Here is a 21104-nt window from a genome sequence, read left to right on the forward strand (position 1 = left end):
GGCCGTCTTATTTTCACTTTCCAGGTCCATGGCCCGGTTGTATGCGTCGTCGTAGGATGTTGGAGGCACAATTTTCATCTTCCGTCGTAGCTTAGGGTTCAAACCCTCGACAAACCACCTCTTCTTCAAGCCATCAGCCGGTTGGCTTTCCATTTTCCCGACTAACTCTTTTAGTCGGCGCCCGTACGCCCGTACAGTCTCCTTCTTTCCTTGCTTTGTTCCGTAGATTTCGGAAACTATCTCGTTATCATCCCGGAGAAGCCGGAATTCCTTCTCGAATGCCTTCTTCAATTCATCCCACGTAGTTACACTGGTTTTATCCAAGTCTGCGTACCAGTCAATAGCCACTCCTCTCAGTGTGGCGGGGAACTGCTTCATCCATTCATCCTGGTCAGTCACCCCGTTGGCTGTCCAGATGGTTTCGCATGTACGGCAATGCCGTGCGGGATCATCTTTGCTATCCCCGTTGAATTTGGGTAACTTCTGTTTGGTCGCCATTGATGGAAATCGTCTACTTGGAGGTGGTTGTGGCTGTGTCTGCCCTCCGGTGCTGCTCCCTCCGATGCCGCTGATGCCTCCTGTGGTGGTGACCAAAGGTACGGTGTTCTGCCTTGTACCTACCGTGCGGTTAACTTCCCCTTCGTCGTCACCCGTGCCAGGCTCCCTTCGGTGATCCTCCCTTTGTGGCACTTCGTCGTCACCCGTGCCCGGCTCCCTTCGGTGATCCTCCCTTTGTGGCGTGAGAGATAAGTTTTTGAACCGATCTCGAGTCTCTTCAACTAGTTCTCTCCGTAACCTAGTTTCCTCCAGAAACTCTTCAAGGCTTCTCGCTCTACCGTAGTCTGGCGACGCGTAGAAATTCCCCTCGGCTTCTGCACCTTCCGTGACACCTCCTTGGTTCCCTTCGGGCAACCCTTCGGCAGGTCGTCCTTCGGCAAGTTGCCTCAGCCTCCGTCTACGTTCTACACGTTGTTCCAGAATCAAAGCCTTCTGCGCAGCCTCCCACTCGTCGGTTTCTAATTTCTTATTTCTGTCTTTATTCAGTAAATTGGGCATTAATTGTGGTACAATTTCATGTTTCTCAACACATAAATCAAAACACAACACGTCTTTATTAATTCATTCTTTTGTATACAATCAACATAATTCTTCTGCTTCTAACAGTGTTCTTTATTTCTCTCCTTTCACAATTTAAGGATTATTTGTCCTTTGTCGGTCTTCCCTACGTCCGTCATCCTGGCGCTCATGAAATTCTCGTAAAATTTGCTGTCGTCGGTTCTCCGGGTTTACTTCACCAACGGGTAGGCCCATTGTGTCTGTGCGCCATCCGTGTCTTCCATTCCTGAGTTCGTCTAGGCAACGGCGCCAAATGTTTACCTCACTGGGTAAACAGGAAGAATACAGAAATTGAACAGCAATGTACAATGCAAATATAAAAGTACCAGAATAAGCTTTCCATTAATGTCAAAGGATGTTCATATTATATCCGTCGTTAACAATACATGTCTTCAAACACCCGGAGGTGATACAATATATGACTACCGAAGGGGTGCGACACAACCGTCGCGACTCCAACTACCTACCCGTCGGCTAACTAACTATTGATAATTAACATTAATAACTATACACTTTTTCCCGATAACAATAATGTTGCTGAATTTCAAGCATAACTGATAGGACTCTTGAAATGTAAGGATTTAGGCATACAAAGGTTGGAAATAGAGGGAGATTCAGCTATAGCGATCAAAGCTTTGAGAAGGGAATCGACCTTGAATTGGAAATTGAATGCTTTACTTGGAAGAACAATGGACATTTTTAGATCCTTTGAAGCAATAACGCTCAATCATATTTACAAGGAGGGGAATGGATTGGCGGACGAGTTAGCCAATAAAGGTGCAGATGGAGAGTAGATAAAGGAGCTTTGAATATAGCAAGGTGGTATGTTTGGATTGCCAAGGTTAATCTCAAGGAAGCCTAGTCAATTTTCAAGGTTGAAATTCTATCTAATATTAAGTGTGGGTCACCAATACCACCTTTATAAGTGTCATTTGATATCTTCTGTGACAATTTTTAAAAGGGAGTAATCAAATCTGAAGATTATGAATAATAGGGCAGTAAGTTGAATTTCAAATCCACTTCCCAGACTATGGGAAACATCTAAGTAGATAGATGGGATCCAACGTCCAATAAGGCAGCTTATGTAGAGTTCAAACTCACTTGCCACATAAGTCGTCTCTCTTCCTTTATGAGGTATTTAGATCGATGTGACGGGTTATCATATCTTTTTGATATTTGGGAATTATTCATTTGGTTATTTCCTTTCCCCATGGCAAAGCTCTGGCGTCTCGAACTCACCAACGGATGAATTCGTATAGTCGCACGTATTTGGTTTCAAGTAAAGATTATTGCAGATTTGATATGATGGGAGCTGAATTTAGCATTTACTCTTCATGATGGAAACTTACCCAAGAAGATGAATGAAGGAGATATTAAATAGGTAGATGGTTGGCTTTTGGTTCATTCCGAGTTTCTTCATTTTGCATCTATTAGAGGTTTGGACAAGGATGGACTCCAACATTTGTCTTGCAGCCAGCAAAAGGCAAATGGCCTTCTTCGGAGCCATTACAGATAAAAAGTTTGCGAGAAATCACAAATTTTTCGCATGAACTGTTTCTTCATGCTCTCCGGAAAATACTTGGGGTCAAGTTCTTGTTTGTGGGCCACAGGTTTCGGCCTTCTTCCTTGCCATGGTGCTAAATATGGAGGATTCAAAGGCTGCAACACAGGTTTTATGTATCTGGGTGTTCAACAAGATTTCCTTTGAGATTTGGATAGTGTTATCTAGGAAATTGATCAAAATCTTACCATATCTCATGCTTCCAACTATAGAACAACTAGGAGAAATGGGATTTTGGTCACTCGGATGGACCCATTTTATACATTTGGAATCAGGCCTTGTGGGAGGATAGGAAGCCTGCTATCAGAATGAGTCTAGAATTCTTGAAACAATTGATGGGTTTTGTAGAGGACGGCTCTTTGGTGTTGACGGTTGGCAACGAGGTGGATGTTAGAGCTCCATGGGTCAAGAATTACAAAACATCAATGGGTTTGTGGGATGAGGATGATGAAGAGTCTTCAAGCAGCAACAACTCGAATGAGGAGCTGATGGAGGCCACTGTGGATGTATCCTTTGTTTTGGGTTGTTAACTGGTTTCTCTGTTCAATGAGTTTGCGCTCTTACAACTCTTTTGTTTGCAATCTTCTAATATGTTTTTCTCCTCTTAGTCTGTTTATGTAAAGACAGTATATCGAGCATGTTAGAAGTCTATTTTCCTCCTCGTCTGTGGAAGGTGTTATCTATGGTCAGAATGGTTCTCTGATAGTCTAGTTATAGCTCTTCTCTTTCTATTCTCTTCGGTCTAGTTCTAGTTTATGGCTTGAAACATTTTGGCTTCTGGCAGTTATATGTAATCTCTTTTCATAATATTAATAAAATCTCAACTACGGCCTATTATTGAGCAAAAAAAAACATGTAGGATGAAGTGGTGATAGAGGTGGGACCGAGAATGTCATTCAAATAATAAGGAACAAAGTAGCTCTATATGTAGCAGTTGATAGACTTCTACAAACAAGGCACCCAACATTGCTTTAGAGCCCTTGCATTACCCATTGCCTTGATCTACTCCTTGAACGCAGGTGAAAAATGTTGTTGAAGATGGAATATCACAAAGTATATCTACAACCACACATGGGTTCTTAATATTATGAGAGTGCGCATTGATGACAAGGGTTTTGTGGGATTACAGGTGACATGCTTGGCCACTAATTTCCTCATCTTGCAAAGTATATTAGTTATAACGCCCAATCTTAGGTGCATGTTTGTGAGTGAAAGATGATTATAGAGTTTTTATTGTAGGAATGCTGTAATAGAGAAGGTTGTGAAAACAATATTTTATGATAGATTTGTCGAAGTCATGGAGGAGATCACTAATATAAGTTTTCAATCTCCAATTTCTTTTTTTTTAATTTTCTAACATTAAATTTTTCTAATTTTGTAAACTCATAATATTTGGTGGTTAAAACCATTGGTTACAATTCTACCATTAGTGGATGGGGATCAAAACCCCATGGGGTATTTATATGAGACCACGAATAAAGCCAAAGAGGGAAATCAACATTTGTATGTGTCAAATAAGATCAAAAATGAACTCCAAGTTTTTTTTCCTCCCCTTCTTTTGAATGAGATGCAAAGGTTATGCTTAGATTCAACACATGTAAGTTGTTAATGAGAACCTTTGTGTTAGTTTTAGCAATCAGATTAGCAGTAATTAACAGAAAATAAGAATGCAAAGTAAAGTAAACACATAACACGATGATACCTGGGGAAAACCTCCCTCTTGGAGGAAAAACCCAGCAACTAAGATCTCAGATCTGATTATATTAGGAGCCGAAAATAACCAGTTACAAGTTCTCCCAGCTAGGGCAGAATAGGAGCAGACTTATCTGAGACTTAAGTTCTGATCTGAACTTAATTAATTTCCAGAATGATAAAGAGCAGACCCTAGTTCATGTTCACAGTCTGTAGGGGCAGATTTAAGCAAATATCTTCCACTCAAACATGTTCGCCCAGCATGAGGAGAGATTCACTAGACTTGAGGGTGATTTGCTTGCCTAGAAACCTAACATGTCAAATGAAATCAGGTTTGCCATGCATGATAATGACTTCGCTGTCCTCTAGGAAGAATTCACCATCTTCTAGGGTGAAATCATTGACTTCTGAAGTGCAGATCAGAATTCGCATATGGCAGAAGATGATCGCATGAATGAATGTCTTTGTGACCTCAAGTCACTCCCCTTTTATATATCTTCAAACACTTGAAGATCTAGGTCGGCCTTGGAGAGATTGGCGCCAAGTTACATAATTTAAATTGCAAATTACATAGGTCTTGCCCCAAGTTACAAGTTACACATTCAATAGGTCCTGGCCTATTGAATTACAAGTTACATTAACCCATACGCCCAGTTTGTTAATGCATGGTAGCTTATGCAAGATAAGATCTTCCTAACCTTCCTTGTTCTGTTATTTATCTACATGCTTCATGTCTGACTTATATTAAATGCTATAAGTTATCAGGTTAAATTAGCCAATACATACTTGCTATCGGATGCATAAACATTGGCACCGATTCACATCTGTTATCGGGCTTAATTATATCGAGCATATTTGTTATCGGGTTTAATGAATACACCGCTTCATTTGGCATTAACATTGGTTAACAAATGCACCGGTTGGATTATATTCATCGTGCACTTTGAATCATCGGTGTTTGTATGAACCGATTCATTAAATTGATCAGTCATTATATTATGATATTACAATATGCTATTGGGGGTTTTTGAACCGATAATCAGCATTGTGTTAATGGTATAATTGTAAAGGCACCGATCAATGGGTGCATTGATCGGTCATGCCTAAAGGCATGACCGGTCAATACACCAATTGACCGGTTACCTAAATAATATATATGCCAATTGAATTCATTTGGAGAAGACATAGAAAATATTAAATGATCTCTCTCCTTCAGACCTGCAAATAAAAATCAGATTTATTAGACATTAACATAATTCCTCATATCCATATATAGCATTCATAGTTCATAACTTGTTCTTTAATTAAAATTGAAATAACTTTACACAGTTAGGGCCACACGTTACATGAAGTCCTTTACATGTTACAATTATAGGAATTTACTTTACCCACTCAAATAGGGCCCAATACAAAGGCAAATTGCTAAGGCCGAAGGCCCATTAGTAATTCGGTTGACTAGGTCAGCCCACCCAAGGGATCTGACCTAGCTATACATCAAAATTTTGAGACTTCATACTTGATGGGATATAGATTTATAATAGAGTAAAGGGGGCATTATTTTCTTCAAATATTTGTATTTAAAAAAGAGCTACTCTGCAACTAGGTAAAAAAATATTTATGTTTAAATTTAATTTACTATTTATTTTAACTTTTAAGCTTACTAAAATTCTTACAAAGTTCTAAACGTTATATTTGAAGATTTGTGGTGTGAGGATTATGGTGCTACAACACCTAATCTTCAAAATCTTTGCCATCCACATTTTATCCTAGTGTTACAATGTTTTTCGTTGTGAGCACAACTGGAGTGTTTTTGAGGCCATTCACATAAAAAAGCACAATAGGTTAACTCAAAAGAGCTTGAATGACTTTGTTTATGTGGGCTACAACCTTCAATTGCAAGAAAAGGAGGTAAAAGGACAAGATACTCATCACACACTTGACCTTGATAACAACAATCCATATTCAGATTGGATTGTTGAGCCCAAGATGTTGATGTGGAGCCATTGTTAACCAATGTCGATTTAGCTAATTTGGAGAGGAAGTTTAGGAAGATCTTATCACAGCTTGATCCTATCACTATATATGAGGCATCTATTGAGGCTCCTATTGAAGATGAGGTTGGCATTTAATATAAGTCAAGCTGTGTATGCGAGGAACCTATCTCTAATGGATCACCAACCTTAGGTGAGGTTGGTGATCCATTAGAGATAGGTTCCTCGCATACACAGCTTGATCCTATCACTATATATGAGGCATCTATTGAGGCTCCTATTGAAGATATTACAGCTATTGAATATACTTCCACAACACCCTTAGAGTGGCAACAGATTTTTTGAGGTTTAGTCATAGAAGAAATTTATGATTTATAATCTTAATTGATATTCAAACTTGAAGTTCATATGTATTTAGAAGTTAAACTCATTTTTTGGTCTATGATATGTATTAAACTCTAATTTTGATTCATACATGGTGGAAATCAATAAAATGTTCTACAAATTAAGTAATGTGTGTGTTTTTTAAGAAAAAAATTAAAAAATTATATATTTAAAAACATTTGATAAATTTACCAAGTTTTTAAAATTTTTGGGTTACCACTAGATTCATATCATTAGTCACTGACAACTTTCACTCCTATTGTTTTCATCTCCTTCTCATCCTTGCTCGAATTTTGCTCCCTTTCTTGTTCAAACACTTCTTCTCCTCATCTTCTCCCATACTCTCATTCTTCCATATGTTGGAGCTATATCATTCATCTTTATGCATGACCTCCTCGTCTTGGCATCTATCTTTTAGGATTTTTCTCTGTTTGTTCTTGTTTGTTTACCTGTCCACTTTCCCCCTTTTACCTTTTATTTTGTTACTCTTCCCAACTCACCTGATCATTTTGGCCTTTGTCGCCTTGCATTTACTTTATGAAGTATCATTATTTTAACATTTTATTATGGTTTAATTTGTTATTGTTTTATTTTTTATATCACTATGTACATCACTAATCATTATTTTACTTATTGATTACAGTAACCTTCTCTTCCTCTTCTTGGTTTCCATTACTTTGTTTGGCAGCACACTAATTATGTTAGTTTTCCAGCAATCCTTTTACCATCATCTCAATTTAATGATGGATCATGGAATATGATCCAAAATGTTGATACTAAAATATAATGTACGATTAATAACTTAATTCTAAAAGCTTGCTAAATAAATCTATGTATTGAAAATCTTGTGTTCATCCGTGCATTACTTCACTCCAGATATATAATTACCATTATGGTCTGTTTGCAATTTATCTACAACTTTCTTTACTTATAAATGATGTGCGAAATATTTTCAGGCCACTCATTAAACAAGTTCCTTGCCATCATTTTTGACTGTTGTGCTCTGACATACTAGTAAGAAAAAAATTACCTTTCCAAAACGTTTTCTTTGAAAATGCAACATTAACATAGATCCTTAGTATGCACTGAGTATTGTTTTCATCAGACGTCCATTCCACATCCCATAGGCCCTGAATGTTGGCATTACATCAAATATGTAAAGGCTTTAACACAATAATAAATATTACCAAAAAGTTTGCAAGAAAGATTGGTATCCCATATCATGTTATGTAAATTACTCAATCGCATGATCATGATATAAACTCTGAAATACAACTAAAGTTACACACAGGACTCATATTTACATTTTCAAACATGGTATCTAAGCATTGAAAGAAGAAGAATAACCTGTATATCTATTTATTTTTCAACATTTTATTAGTCTCCCAAGTCACAAATCATGATGTATCAGTGTTAGGATATGTATGTTGATGATCAACTTGTTAGGAACTGTTATATATTAAGGTTTTTTGTCTAAGTTATTGAATAGTCTCAAGTTACAATGTCAGAACGCAATTAATTTAGTAGGAATTTTCTTGTAATTAAGGAATCCAAAAGCTGATGTGAGAGTTCAGCCAAAAGTCATTCACATCTGAGTGTTGTTGAAATTCTTATGAGTCACAATGGAATTTACTTGTATAGGGTGGTGGAAATAAGATGTATACTTCATGGTATCACTTTTAATAAAATTTTACTTAATGGTAATATCGTGGGTTATATTTCCTTGCATTTGTTGCTGCTCAATTCATATGTTATAGTATCAAATACATGTAATCCTAGCCTTTCTCCCCCTCTGAATCAATATGGGGAAGAATACGGATATGTCCTCCACTGTGGTTTGTGAAGGATTATGAGTAAAGAAAGAACAAAGTTTTATCTTGCAAAAGAGTTGTTTTCTCATCAACAATTGCCTACTTAATAGGAGGATTATTATTTTATGTCGTTTCAGATTTCAAGAGAACAAAGCATCAGGCATAAGGGCACATCTGCCTTTTTTGAAGCCTTACTTGAATGTTCTTTGCTGATTAAGAGTGTTAACAGTACTCTTGCTGACAACTGGATACTTGCATGTATAGTCATTTCTATTTCTGTCAAACATGTACATTGAAGTACCAATGCATTGATAAGTCTGGAAACTTAAATGGTGTAAAATACACATGAAAATTCTTTTAATAGGTATGTTGATAGTTTGCATTGAGATATCTGTGCATTGGAGATTAATTATGGTTTAGGTGTTATAATGTGAAAGATAGGCACATTAGTTGGCCTGCATGATCAAAGCCAATCTTACATTATACATAGTCTGTTGAAGTCTTGCACCAGTCACATAGGCCTGCATTGAATCTCATATAAAAGATATTTTGGTGCCTTAGGCTTTTCAAAATAATTTTTGGCCCTTTTATTATTGGTTGTAAAAGTTCTAAAAGAGATTTGATCTCTTTGATCAAATGGTTAGGTTTTTGATAGACCTTGGAATCGCCATATGATAAGCGGTGATTTTTCAGGAGAGGATAGAATACCTTTGGGTATCTTATTCTAATGTTTGGTAGATGATAAAACAGACACCAACAATTACCTCTAGGATTTTACGCTTAATTCCATAGCTAACTTCTAAAATGACAACAAGAAATGCAAAACAGTGAAATTATATTGGATATAATAAAAAGGATATGCTCTGAGAATGTAGAGAGTAAACATAATTTATATTATGGCTTCAATGACTTCCATTGTCCATACCTCAACACGAAAATAATCTCCATAAGGTATATCATTCATCTGCTGTGATGTTTCGACCACCAAATGACTGATTCAAACAGCTATTGTTAGTACCTTCCAAAGATTTGTAATACAGTAAAAAGGTAGTCATATATTTAGACGTTGATAGATTATTTATTTAGTTTGCCAAGGCACCCTATAAAGAGAAGCAATCACAAAGCATTTTCCAGACTTCAAATTATGGCAGCTACATACCCATACAACTCTGTATAAAATTCCAATAAAAACCGCATTATGAGCCATCAGACCATCTAATGCTCATTGACACTTGCATAAGAACACAGCAGTTGATAAAAGTAATATAAAGTAAATAGATCCATCCAAAACGAGTACCTAGGAAATCCTACAAATCCTTTTGGAACTGATAGAAGCATACATATTGTGGCCTAAAACGTTCAGTAATTAAAAATTATCTTTATTTATTTTTGACCTTGAAACCATTGACTAATTTAGTTTAAACGAAATCAGTAAAATTAGGGATAACTATTAACTAATAAATAATTATAACTAATTACATTCTTCTCTTGTAGCTATATTTAAGCAATGGTATAATATCTCTATTCTTGAAATGCCTTAATGTAACTGTTCCTGACTTACTATCCAAAGAAACAAGGACATGATATACTTGATAGATCAATTTGATAGAATGGATATAGACCCAATTGAGTAATGAGTTATGCAATGGTTAAAATTTTATAATGACGGCCACAAAATCCACAGCTAAGGAATCTGTTTCAAACATTATCAATATCCTCACACCATAGGTATAAATGTACGACTACATGCACTTCACCATGACACTATTAGCTCAAAGTATTAAGGCTGCTCTCTCCTTTGCTAGATGGGATAGTATGACTACATGCATTTCACCATGACACTATTAGCTCAAAGTTATAAGGCTTATGTCTCCTTAGCTAGATGGGATTTTCCTAGTATCCAAGTTCTTCCTAATCCTCATGCCATATGACTTCGATACAAAAGCATCAAAGACTAAGAAATCTATCGAAGATATGCACACCAGAAAACGTCTTTTAAAAACTGTGGTAAACATGCTAGCAAGGTGTAAGAATAATCAATAAGTAGGCTTAGTTGCCAAAAATGCTTGGCAACATAACCGATACAATCAAAAAGTGTCCATACCAATATTATGTCATGAGCAAGGATAGTGATTAATGGACTTGTGTGACCACTATGAACCCAATAGGATTTAAAATTGAGACCTGTTCACAGACTTTTTTGTCATGTTCGGACCTTAAATACCTTTTGTTTTATATTTGAATCAGCTATGTATTAAATCCGCCATTTATCCTTTATACAATGAATAAAAAATAATAATATTTAATTATGTATATTGTTGGTGAAAGGTTATCCTAATCTCTTTAACGAATACCTTAACAAAATAATCAACGAGTGCCTTGACCCCCAAGGGACATAACCCTTTTGGGAAGTGCAATTAAGAGGAGAGACGCCTCTCTTTACAGACACGTCTCCTCACAACAAAGTGGGACAGCGTATGAGGAGAATAAGAAGGGCCATCGTGTGCCAAGGATGGGATATAGAGAAGAAAAGGAGAATTCACACAGGGCCAGCAAACACCATTGACAGAAACACAATACTCCAGCACACCAGTCACAGTAACATCTTTCTGAATGTTTATTAGATTCATATCTGCATACTGTTATGATTCACAAACACAGCTTTACAATCATATAAATTTTAATAAATTCAGTAATCTACAGATAATTGGCCCTAACAACAAAAGCAGATTAATATACTGGATTTACAATTTAATGATAACTTACACAAGCAAGTCAATGTTATCTCAGTAATTTCTCATAATAAATACAAGATGAATGTTGTAATATGAAAGACTATGAATGAATCATGAATGCTCAACCATTAGGAACCATACTGATTGTATTTAAATCAGAATTATAGTGCTTACTTGTGAGGGAGGGAATGGAGGTGTAATGGAGAGGTTAGGAGAGACTCGTAAGTTGGCTGTCCTAGAGGCTAGAACGACCCTAGAGGCGTCTAGGACCTTGAGAGCACTTACCTTGAGGATTCTAGCAACCTGGCTACAGCCTCAACCCAAACTCACAAGGTAAGTAAGCCACGAAGAAGGTTGATACGTGAGGGGATCAGTTAGAGTCACCAAGTGGACCAAGAAGGTTGGAGGAAACAACCTCTCTTGAGCTTGGGTAGAGAGGCTCTAAAGCAGTCCTCATAGTATCCTCCTTCCAAACACCATGTTTATATTAAATTGGAATTCATATCATAATATTAAAACTCATGTTTATTAATCAAAGGAATGTATCTATTTGCATATGGTTTTATTGTTATATGCGGGATGAGGAAACTATATTTCATCCTATGTTTCTAAGTTGATCAGGTATCATCTCTAACCCTAACTTCATAATTTTCTGATTTTTAGTACAGAATATAGAAGGCGGCATTACACTTTTTGTGTTTTTAAACATAATATATTTGCAATGTTCCGATTGCCTCTTTAAGTAGTATGCAGCCCTGTTTGTGCTTTGATTTTTTTTGTTTTGAAATGTGTTTTGATTATTTTTGCAATGTTTCCAAATAACAAATATAGTGCAGTAAAATAGGAATTATTGCAGCACTTCAAATACAATACAAACGGATAATACTCAGAAATTACACAGCTGAAAATTCCAGATTTTATTCTTGATCTGATTTTTCAATATTTCTCAAATATAATAAGCACCTAGATCATAAAATGACATAGCATATCTAAATCCCACATACCCACAAAATGCAGCCAGGAAATAACTGGAGCTGCCTCACAAATGCATTCCTGAGGTGCCAAAATGCTCCAAAAATGGATGGCTAGGTCTGGAAATGTCAAACATAAGCAAATAACTCCAATAAATGCAGATTCAACTCTTACAAACCCCAACAACTGCTCTAGAAACTTCCCAAAGCCCTTCAAGAAGTGGTACAGCTGGTTGGGGATGGTACGGCTAGCTAGGGAGAAGATATAACCAGCAAATAGAAATAAACACTCTTCAATATTCTCCAAATCTGCTCTCTTTAGATCTGATAGACAATAAGCTCTGAAAGTCTGATATATAATCTCCAATATGCCCAAATGTGACCTCTAAATGAAATCACCAAGTATTCTCTAGATTGTATCTCTCAAAAACGTAGAGAATGTTGCATGCAAGGGTTTTTGTCCTCACTAACCAAAAATGAAGAAGCAATCTCCTCCAAACAAAAGCAATATCAAAAATCAAACTCAACATCCCCTCAAATATATCTATAGATTCAAACAAATCCCTAAACATATCTGATACCTAACAAAGAGCTCTACTTCTTGTACATCAGACTCCCAACCTCATGCCAAACTTTTCATGGTTGTTCTCTTTAAAGATGGTGCTGCCATAGGCCAAAGCTCTAACACAATATGTAAATTCAAAATTAGGGATGAGAAGACCATTTTCCCATGATATTTTTAAGGCATAAATAAACAAAGATCAGATTGATCTTGAGGTTTGCAATGGGAAGATACACTCCTTATACAGATCAAGATAGAGATTTCCTTTACTTCATTGAGACTGTCTTGATCACATTGTCTAACTGTCGAAGGTCAGGCATAGCCAAATAGCTGGTCTTAATAAAGAGGATGATGATTCTTTTCCATCACTCACCACAAGAAAAGACATGAACTTTATCTTCGAAGAGCTCAAAATGGACAAACAAAGGATTGTGATACTGTATGGTGTATAAATGCAACATGGAAGGCTACACCAAGCAGAACTGTACCAAGATAATATCTAAATACTTGAAATATATAAATCCATAAGATATGATTGAAATATTCATATTAAGTTTGCATTTAAGAATTAGGACTTGGGCATTACAACCACAACAGAAATCTCAGAATGTAATTTGACTAATTTCCATTTGAAAGACAATAATTTATGGAAATCATAATTTTAAATTCTGAAAGAAAAGTCTAAAATTAGTGAAAAGAGTCCTCACACTCTCTTCAAAAATCAACACGGAAGTCTGGCCCTTGAACAAATCCTATCAAGTAATAAAAACTAGAAAGGTAATAAGCAATTAAAAATACTTTTTAAGAGCCCACTTCATATCATTACTACACAAATTCAAATAGCGATTACATCTTGTTTGATAAATAGGAGCTCCAGGTTACCTGTTTTTGTACACCCGGAACCGTTGCACTTCTTGACAATGTGTGAACCTTGAACCTTAAAAAAGAAAAAAGAAAATTAATGAAATATTGTAACTGAATTAGGTACACCAAAAAACACTACTGTACAACAGCTAATATGTCCTTACCAAAGTAAAATTTAATAGGATGTCGAAATGAGGCATCACGAACATGCCCAAAATGTTTATCCTCATTCCATGGAGTACATTGAAAATCTGGGACCACCAAATATTATGAAGTTTAGAAAATTTCTAGCATAATGACTTCAAATCATATATGAATATATTGCATTTCTCTGACAGTTATAAATTCTCTTCACCTCCTATATATCACCATATTTGATTATTTAGGAAATAAATGTAATTTTGTTCACCTTCATCTCCACACTTTCTATGAAAATTTTGAGCAAAACTGGTAGCATCGTTTGAAAAGAACAGCTGGAAAAACTCCTTCACATCAATCTGTAAATTACCATAGAATTCTTATGATTATCAAGATTGACTTGATATGACACTTTAAAATTAAATTTTAATGCTTAATGCTTAGAGATGCAAGTCGGAAAAGAATACCGGAAATTTTGATTCACCAACCATCTTGAATTGTTCAGGTACTGTATCACATAAATATTGAAAGTGAGATTATGCAGATTAATTAATTAAAATGACTGAATGTCCTTGAAAAGAAAGTTGATCCAGTAACGCTTGAAAATATTAAACTCTTTCACATGTGTGATGTCAAAGAGTGCTAGCATAGATAATACATAAATGGGTTCAAGTGTTTACAGAACAATGACAATGCAATGCAATGCAGACAGACCTTTTGGAGCATACATGTCTTCTACTTGCCATATAGAAGTGCACACATCTGGTGATACTTTTTCAGCAGTGGAATCTTCTAATTTATTTGTTACTGAATTTTCTGAAATCTTTTCATTGACTACATTGCAGACTCCATCTTCAGTGACAATTTCATTACTGGACTCCTCTATTTCTGGGGGTGTCTCCTCAAGATCTCTGCAAATCGATTCACAAAGGAACTAAAATCTAGTATAACAAAAAACAAGGAGAGGAGCAAACAAACTGCAGACAAACCTTCAGTCTCAAATAAATAGTTTTCTTGATTGTAACAAAATTCAATCAAGCCTGATCTCTACCTTCCCACAAAGTCCATATTCGGGTAAGTTATCAAAAGTGGGGTTTCACTTTCCTCCAGTTGAGCACACAATGTCCCATCTGGACCATTAGGTATTATTGGAGTATCCTGGAACATAATGAAAAACTCATTGAATTTGTTTGAAATTTTGAATACAAACAGCAAAGAAAAGGAACAATATTAAATACCAATAATTTATTAATCCAGTATTTAACCCTCTCAACAACAGAAGCCACAAATGTAACACAGTAAAGCCCATCTTCATAAACTATCTATGGAAAGCAAAGTCACATGTTAGTTCGATGGAAATGATGACAACCTGAGAGTTCAAAAATGACTTTGCATGTTCACTATGTTGCATCCATCCATCCACAATTAGTCGATAAGCCTCATCTCGAGATAAAAATGAGCCAAAAAAATGCTGCAAAACAGAGGAAAAAAATGAACACAATAAAGTGAGCCATTAAAAACATTAGTAAATCACTGAATTTGCAGCAGTCACTACAAAGAGTTACCTTTTTCCCCCATGCTACAATCTCTATGGCATTTGGAAAGATTCCTGCTGTTCTTGCCTTCTCTACAGAAGTAATGTCTCGAAGTGGAATTATTTTCTGCAACACAATACCATCTCAGAAAACAAATGATATTTTGCTCATCATTATAGATAGCATTCACCTTCAGATTATACAACACAGAATGTTATAAAGGACCAGGATCTCATAACAATATAAGTAATCCCAATTAATACTGTTTTTTGTGTGATAACATCATTTCCACTGAAAGAAGATTCAATATCTAATTTATTCATGGAGTGATAGCATAATAAAGTTGGAAATTCAAATACATACATACATTTAGAATTCAAGATATAAGTTGCACAACATTATCCTTAAGCAAATTAGCAGAGCATATAATAAAGTATATCCAATCAAAATGAACAATTTGCATAAGTTTTAAATAGATGCAAATAATGCAAAGGGACAACAAACTACATCTCCAAGGCAAATGTATTTGTACCATATTACTAGGTACACTTATTTAGCCTCAGGTTCCCTCTACCAGTTTGCCATTGGGCACACCTAGGATATAGCCCAGTCACTTGGGTTCTCTGTGGGTCCTTCTACGAAAGACCATAGGGAAACTGAGTTACCAAGAGGTACCCTAGGTGAACCTGGGCCAAACCCAGGCTAACACCAGGGGATCTAAGGGTTGTCTGAAAAAAACAAAAACTTAACTTTTTAAAACATTCTTATAAACAAAAAAATTTCTACATACATAATTTCGCCCTTAAGAGATTAAATTGTAAAATTGGCATGCATCATGAAGGTTTGTGTCATTTCAAAGGCCTTAATTTGGACCTATGTATATAATTTCGACAGGGGTACTGCCCCTGAACCCCACTAGGGGCGTTGTCCCCAAACCCCCACAGGGGTGTTGCCCCTCAACCCCATGGGGGCATTGCACGCAAACCCCCATGAGAGGCATTGCCCACAAACCCCCATGCAGGGTGCTGCCCCTCAACCCCATTGAGGTCTCTACTCCCAAACCCCTTCTAGTTATTAGGATCTCTTGTCACATAAGAAACTTGATTGCTGTGTTGGTGTGTCAAGGAATTGGGATCTAACTCTTGAATGTGTTGACTTAGACATTGTAGTTGCAAAACTTGCTAGAAAATATATTTAGATGAGGCAGCTTGTACAACACATGGCTAGTGGAAGTGGCATTGTAACTCATTGTGGTTCACATGAAACTGAACCAAATGTTAAGACATTGGTACTTTTGAGTCTTTGACAAAGATCAATATGAAGATTACTAAATAATGATTGTAATTTTCATTGTATTGACATTTGACAAATTATTGAATTATGAATTTATGAATATTTTCATTTTTGCAAATTATGAGGTAAAAACATATTTTTTTATTGACAATTATGAGTATCTTTGTTTTATCTTATATAATTTTAAATTGTTCAATAAGTGTATTTTATATATGTATATAAAATATATATACATACATAAATGCATACATACATGCGTACATACCTACATACATACATACATGCGTACGTACGTACATATACATACATACATAACGTACCTACATACATACATACATACATACCTACGTACATACGCACATACATACGTACATACATACATACATTCTCGTAACTATACCGAACGAAAACAATTGTCCTACGGTTGTACCGGCTTCCGATACATATACCTGATTCAGCTAATTCAACAAGCTACAAGAAAGAATTTACAAAATTATGGAAATTGATTAACCTAAATTACCAATTATTTACCTTCTAAGGCATCTGATAGAGGGAAGGATGAAAGAGTGTTGAAACAAAGTACTAAGTCGAGGAAAACTACCAACATAGAAAGAAAAATAAGTGAATTCAATTTATTGAAGCCTGTCCATAGGCAGTTCAAACACATGATGTCTTTATTCAGAAAGCCATGTAAACCAATTCAAGTTGTCAAAAGATCACAAAGAAATTTCCTGCAGGACAGGATAGAAAGAAAGAGAGAAATTCCAGTTTACATTAGAAAAAGATATACCAACCAAAGCAGTAAAAACAAATGAAGGTAATTTAATTGGTTGTGGATGCAAAGATGATATGTAAGTCATATGAAGAAAAAGATAGATTCTAGAGCTAGGAGGTTAGTGGGAACTATTTGATCAACTGAGAAATTGAAATACCATTTAGTTTAGAGGGTCTTCCATATGTTTCTCAAACATGGTTCATGGATACTCCATCAGAAGTGTAAAATGGATTTCTTAACAAAGCCTTATTGTTCACAAGTTCTATGCTTATTTTAACAATTTTAAAAACTTCAATTGCATTTTTCAATTCATGCTCAAAAACATGACACCATACACATGCAAACACTTATACATGCACAAAACCATAGTGTAAACAACAATATGATTATGTGAGGTAAATTATATTACAATAAAAGAGCACATAAAGAAAAAAGATATTCATTAAATAAACAAGAAAGGAAAGACTTCTTATAAAGGATTGCAATCAAAAGACATAACCCACATCAAATAACTAATTAAACATTACTATTTCATAGATACTTTTAAACCCTCATTTAATGGTCATCAATCTACTAACTACACCAAGCTTATCTTGAAGTTTCACAAATTTCTCAAAACAGTAGAAATATCTACAATTTGGTCCTCTACTAGACAATACTAAAACAGAATAGATCAATGTTCTACAAGTTGCTTGACGAAGTTGCATGTATTTAAACATGCTTGGTACACTTGTCAAAAACTAGATTCTTAGGGAGTTTGAGAACCCCTCGATTGTGTCAAACTAGGAGTGTAGGTTCAATCTGTAGCATGTTCATGTCTGAAAGCATCTTCCTAAGTTGAATTGCTTCTAGATATTCTACCTCAGTCAAGGAAAGAACTATTGCATGTTGCTTCTTGCCGGTCCAGGCGATTGCACCCATGCCAAGGCTGAAAACATATCTAGAAATGGATTTTCTATTATGCAAAAAACCTACCCATTCTAAATATGTAATCCCACACAAGCTAGGACCTTAACTTGTACAATACAAAATGCCAAAGTCAAGGTCCCTATTCACGTATCTAAACACCCTCTTTATTGCAATCTAATGTTCTATCTTCAGTGCTATCATGAACCTAGAAGTAGAACTCACAACATAGCTCAAATCAGGTCTAGTGGTTACAAGGTATATTAAGTTCCCTACTAGTTGCTTGTTGGCTAACTCATTAACTAACTTGGAGTTAGTCTTAGCTGAAAGCTTTAGGCCTTTCTCCATAAGTTTAGATAAGGTTTTGCAGTCTATTGAGCAAACTTGTGCCATATTTGGTTTATGAGTCTTAAATGTTGCTACCTATTTGCCAAACTTTGAACCAAGGCAATAATGTAAGAGACCTAGATCAATAATGTCAAAAGCTTTTACTCATATTAGATTTTATCTACTCAATAGCATGTGGCTCACTACTTGTAAAAATGATGTCATTGTAGTCAACATACAATGTCTATTATTGTGTTTTCTAGGCAAATGAGGTGAATCGACTAGGATCGCAAGTTGAGTCTATGCGAGTAGTTGACCGATTCTTGGCCAAAAACTCACACGAGTCCTAGGCTTGGACTTGCAGCTTGCTGCTAGTCACGCCCAACCAGGTTTTTGGCAAAAAACTTCATTTTTTTTTTCATTTTGAGCTCTTTTTCATCTATTCAACTCAGCCAAACAGCAACCTAGCAAGGAAACAAGTGGAGAAGACAGGTTTTGGGATTGAAAGTAGATTGTGTCATCAAACAAATAAATTATTATTTCCTTTAAAAACTTGAAAAATTAGGGGAAATGCAATCAAATTTTATTCCGTTTCCTCTCACCTTTATTTCCTAACACTTTTAGCTTGTTTAGGATTCTATTTATTTTAAATGAATGCTTACCATTTTTCTTGTTGCTGATTGTTTGCAAAACCCTACTGATTTTTTTTCCATGTTAAAATAGCAATGGCAACTTCAAGTTCAACACAAATGAATGGTAAAAAAGATCTTAAATGGAAGTATGGGATACCCAAAGCTATCAAGGGCCAAGTCACTTGTATTGAATGCAACCATTCTATGACAAGTGGAATTAATAGATTAAGATACCACATTGCTAAAACAACTAGACAAAATGTGAAGATATGCCATACGCCAACCGAATAGATTGCTAGAGAGATGGATGCACTAGTTGCTAAGTACAGGATGAAGAAAAGGAAAAGCAAAAGACAAAGGAAGCAATTGTTTGATGAGTAAAAATTATCTAGTTCTACGCCTACAGATTCCTTTGTTTTCCCGACTCCAAGATTTTGTCACCACATTCATCTATTGGTGAGAATCTTGACGGTTCTTTTTCTACTTCTAGCAAAACTCCTTCATCATCACTAAATTTCCTTGTTCCACACAATGTTCCAAGAGCACAACCCTCACAGTTTATGCTACAGCTCGGAATAAAGAAAAACACCATGGGATTAGGATGGCAATAGCAAACTTTGTTACTATAATAATTTACCCTTCAATGTGGCGAACAGCCCACATTGGGAAGGGTTGGTGAATGCATTGACAATTGTGGGTAAGGGGTTTAAGACTCCCAACAACTAGAGAATTGAGTGGTCCATTGCTAGAGTAAGTCATAAAAAACACAACAGTTTGTGGTTGATCTGAAGAAAGTATGGTAGAAAAAAGGCTACATCATCTTTTCAAATCGATGGACAAAAGGACAGAATAGGACTTGTTACCTAATCACACATCACCACATTCCAAATGGGGACCCCCTACATTTTTGTCCACTTTGTCTTTTGGTTGTGATTTTTTGGGTAGTCTGGCAGCAATTTCTTTAATCTCCTCAAGTCTGCAAGCGTTTTGATGAATTTTGACTAAGTTTGAAAGCAAGTATTGTCTATTTTAGGGTTTCTATCTTATAGACTTAGAAAAGAAGTCAATAACCTTGGGCATAGTGACATTTTGGCTAATCGTAAAAAAGAGAATCCTTCAAAGGGCCTACCAGTGAAATTGTAGGTTTTCTGAGAACTTACTATTTTTAGTAAGTCTATTTTAGTAAGTTTCATTGTGGCCCAGATTGGCCTAATTTTGAGTTTGGATAACTAATTTTCTTAGTAAGATTCATTGTGTCCCCATTTGCCCTAATTTTGTGTTTGGAAGAACATACTATTTTTAGTAAGTCTATTTTTGAAGGTTTATCCTTGGCAACAAGCGAAGCACTGACTGCAGAAAGATCATGAGCATCCAGTTCTAAATTTGGAAAAGCAAATGAGCAAGCAGGTGATCAAATGTTAACCAAGTCTGGAAATCCTCCTTGGGAGCACTAAGCACGATGAAATCTATTCTTGGGCGCAAATCCCAAGACGAGGAGGAATTATCCTTAATTCCAAAAATCCTTCTCTGCCACTCCAATGTGCCAAGAAGACCTCCTTGGGTGCAAACCCCAAGGAGGATTTTTCCAAATATCCAAAAATCCTTCTCTACCACTCCAATGTGCCAAGAAGACCTCCTTGGGCACAAATTCCAAGGAGAGGAGGAATTTTCCAAAAATCCAAAAAGCCTTCTCTACCACTCCAATATGATAGGAGGAATTTTCCAAAAATTTAAAAATCCTTCTCTGCCACTCTAATGTGCCAAGAAGACCTCTTCAGCGCAAATTCCAAGGAGAAGAGGAATTTTCTAAA

At 35.9% G+C, this 21104-nt stretch overlaps 1 protein-coding gene across 3 annotated transcripts in view; it reads right to left on the reverse strand.

The window, feature by feature from the left end:
* Nucleotides 1-21104, reverse strand: part of LOC131079419 (protein VASCULAR ASSOCIATED DEATH 1, chloroplastic) — a 179452-nt gene that overhangs the window by 76290 nt on the left and 82058 nt on the right. For all 3 annotated transcript variants that reach the window (XM_058017360.2, XM_058017361.2, XM_058017359.2), the window contains exons 5-14: nt 15391-15486; nt 15195-15296; nt 14877-14983; nt 14540-14736; nt 14293-14333; nt 14097-14184; nt 13852-13938; nt 13706-13760; nt 9481-9547; nt 7775-7874 (exon numbers count right to left, since the gene is read on the reverse strand). In XM_058017360.2, coding sequence (XP_057873343.1) covers nt 7775-7874; nt 9481-9547; nt 13706-13760; nt 13852-13938; nt 14097-14184; nt 14293-14333; nt 14540-14736; nt 14877-14983; nt 15195-15296; nt 15391-15486 — 940 coding nt within the window. The remainder of the gene's footprint in view (nt 1-7774; nt 7875-9480; nt 9548-13705; nt 13761-13851; nt 13939-14096; nt 14185-14292; nt 14334-14539; nt 14737-14876; nt 14984-15194; nt 15297-15390; nt 15487-21104) is intronic.

Source organism: Cryptomeria japonica, chromosome 6 (assembly GCF_030272615.1).
Source record: "Cryptomeria japonica chromosome 6, Sugi_1.0, whole genome shotgun sequence".
Taxonomy (NCBI): Eukaryota; Viridiplantae; Streptophyta; class Pinopsida; order Cupressales; family Cupressaceae; genus Cryptomeria; species Cryptomeria japonica.